The sequence below is a fragment of the Lactuca saligna genome, chromosome 1 (genome assembly GCF_052625555.1).
Source record: "Lactuca saligna cultivar CGN05327 chromosome 1, ASM5262555v1, whole genome shotgun sequence".
Lineage (NCBI taxonomy): Eukaryota > Viridiplantae > Streptophyta > Magnoliopsida > Asterales > Asteraceae > Lactuca > Lactuca saligna.
In genome coordinates this window covers 69230011-69233209 of record NC_136417.1, presented here as the reverse complement: position 1 = coordinate 69233209, position 3199 = coordinate 69230011, and the positions used below count along the sequence as shown (strand labels likewise).

General features: G+C 30.8%; 1 protein-coding gene across 1 annotated transcript; it reads left to right on the top strand.

The window, feature by feature from the left end:
* The first annotated feature begins 1567 nt into the window (after window positions 1–1567).
* Window positions 1568–2888, top strand: LOC144999284 (NAD(P)-binding Rossmann-fold superfamily protein). Its single transcript, XM_078958701.1, has 3 exons — window positions 1568–1920; window positions 2171–2353; window positions 2440–2888. The coding sequence occupies exons 1-3, from the start codon at window positions 1597–1599 to the stop codon at window positions 2833–2835; spliced, it is 903 nt and encodes a 300-aa protein (XP_078814827.1). The 5' UTR covers window positions 1568–1596; the 3' UTR covers window positions 2836–2888.
* Window positions 2889–3199: the final 311 nt, after the last annotated feature.

The following is a 3199-nucleotide window of genomic DNA, read 5'->3' as shown; positions in this document are numbered from 1 at the left end:
GACCGGCCTTGAGTGGCTTTTTTAATGTTATTCGATGTTTCCAAAAAAATAAATAAATAAAACGAGAAAAACTTATTATTCGATACAATATGATTTTATATATGCTAACATGTTTGACTGCCAATTTCCCCAACGAGCAATGGTGCTATGATGTGGTAATGCCAAGTGCCAATTCAAAGTGCTGGTGACTTAGGTGGACAGCAATGAGGGCTTGGGACTGCCAAGTGCCAATTCAAAGCCAGATGTACGACATGAACTATTTATTAGGTGGCATGTTCTATAAAGTTAGACAATTGAAATTCAAAAATAATTCTTTTAAGAGAAAATTACATGAATGGTCATTATAGGTTGGATAATTTGTATATTTGATTCCTAACTTATTTTTTTAATTCGAAAGATCTCTACAGTTTGTTTGTGTTGCGCGTTTGGTTTCTGTTTTACCTCTAAAAAACTATTTTGTCTTTCATTTTTTAAAATTTCTTTAAATAAAGTGGGTAGACAATGTATAGCAAGGTAAGATGGAAATGTGCTTGGGTTATGTTTATTTAAATAAATTAAAAAATTAAGGGTAAACTAGTTTTTTTAGGAAAGAAATGGACTAAGCGCACAACAAAAACAAACAGTATGGACCTTTATAAGTTAAAAAAATAAATTAAAGACCAAACATGTAAATTACCTCAAACCGTATGGACTATTCGTATAATCTACTCTTATTTTAATTTCATTAATGTATAAATATTTTACTGATTTAAAAAAAAAAAAATTAAAACTCAATTTAAAGCTACAGCTGAAAGTTGTAAGCTACAAACCATAGTTGGAGACGGAAATGTGTAACTTGTAGTTTTGTTTATTTAGAAATAACCATTTGAAATTTATAAAATGGCAAAACGTTAATAAAAGCTATTTGAATAACTTTTAAATTATGAGCTTCATTTAAAATCTTATTCTTAAACATTTGTTTTTTCTTTATTTTTTTTAAATCTAAAAATTTAAAGTTTCTAAAATGTCTTAAATTAAATCACGATGTTGAACATACTCATATCGACAATAAATTGGATCATATTAATTAAAAATAAACAAAACGATATGAAATTTTATAACAGTAAAACTAAATTGAAAATTGAATCCATAACTTTTTAAAAATAAATATTATAATTAAGACAATAAATTGGATCATATTAATTAAAAATAAACAAAACGATATGAAATTTTATAACAGTAAAACTATATTAAAAATTAAATATATAACTTTTCTAAAATAAATATTAAAATTAAACAAAAGTAAAACTTATTTAGTAGATCGTTTAGGAACATCTTTTGTTTTATATTTTCCGAATAGTTAAATATGTGGACGCTAACACCTACATAAACCTAGACGAGTTTAAAACTAGCTAGTAGCACCACGAGGAGAATTATTTATTTATTTATTTATAGGAAGCAAGTAACTTTTTATTATTTTAATAACATTTTACCATTTCCATTTTATAGCATACTAACCAATTCAATATATATATATATATAGATAAACGTTGATTTGGTTAGACATTAATTAGTAGCCATTGGTATCTTACTCCCACATTCTCATCTACTTCCGCCATGGCATCATCCTGTAGACATCAGCAACCACCACTTTCCCACCCCACAACCACCACAAGGTGGTGGTCGGAGGACTCCGTAGTCATTATCACCGGAGCAAACAAGGGTATCGGGTATGCATTGGTTAAACGCTTTGCTGAGTTGGGGTTAACAGTTGTGTTAACGTCTAGAGATCAATCAAGAGGTTTACAAGCCATGGATTCACTTAAGGTTCTTGGAGTAGATCATCATGTTCGTTTCTTTCAGCTTGACATATCTGATCCAATCTCTATTCAGTCTTTTGTTTCTTGGTTTCGATCCAGTTTCAAGGCTTTCGATATATTAGTGAGTATTCTTAAGTTTTTCAATGTGGTTGTCGCTTCTTTAAATCATTCTTCAACTTCATAATAAACACATAAAAAAGAAAGACACCCGTTACAAAAAGCTTTTTGTAGATCCATATATGTATATACAATTGATCCAGTCTTGTTTGGATTCCCAAAAACATTACTCATGACAATCCAAAAAACCACATTAAAAATATCGAAAATTTATTTTTTGTTGATATTCATCGAATCGGTATTTATTATTACAGGTGAACAATGCAGCTGTATGTTTCAATGCAATGAACGAAAACTCCATGGAGTATGCTGAAACTGTGATCAAGACTAATTACTACGGATCAAAACAGTTTACCGAAGCCATGTTGCCATTTTTTCGTCGTTCATCTTCCATGAGCCGCATCCTTAATATCAGTTCTCGACTTGGCACATTAGATGTATGTACCTAATTATTCATCAAATTAACTGATTCGATTAAGACCATATATATTGAATATACAATTGATTGATTAATTAAATGCAGAAACTAAATAACCCACAAATGAAGGCAATACTTGGTGATAAAGAAACGTTGAGTGAAGGTCGAATAGATATGGTGGTGAATGCGTTTTTAGAAGATGTGAAAGAAGGGAGATGGAAGACAAAAGGGTGGCCGGAGATATGGACGGATTATTCGGTGGCTAAGCTTGCATTGAATGCATATTCTCAAGTTTTGGCAAAGAGATATGAAGGGGTGGTGAGTGTGAATTGTTTTTGTCCGGGGTTCACTCAAACCGCCATGACGGATGGCAATGGAAAGCATTCGGCGGATGATGCTGCTAAAATGGCAACAAAGATTGCACTGGTTCCGGTTCCGGTTCTAAACACAGGGAAATTTTATGTGGGGTCGACAAGTCGTGGCATATGTTCGAAATTATAAACCTAATTTGGATTTTTATTTGGTCCTATTACTAATTTTTTATCCAAAGTTTATAAATGTTTAAAACAAATTGACTTTTTTGTAACGGGGTAAAATGTGTGATCAACTTCGATTGGAAAAGATAATGTTTGACAGTTCCTTTATTGTTCGGGTATCATGAAATTTGTTCTGGGATCATTCAATCGATGAGTTTCGACAACAAAACTCGAAGTTATGTTCTAGAGATTAATAACGCTTGTGTGTGATTTATAAAAATAAAATAAAATAAAATTAAAAAAAAAAAAAAAAATATATGCATTAAAGCTTCAAAAATGTTGGTCATCACAAATGGCAGTTATGGGATGATTTTAGGTGATTTTGGAAA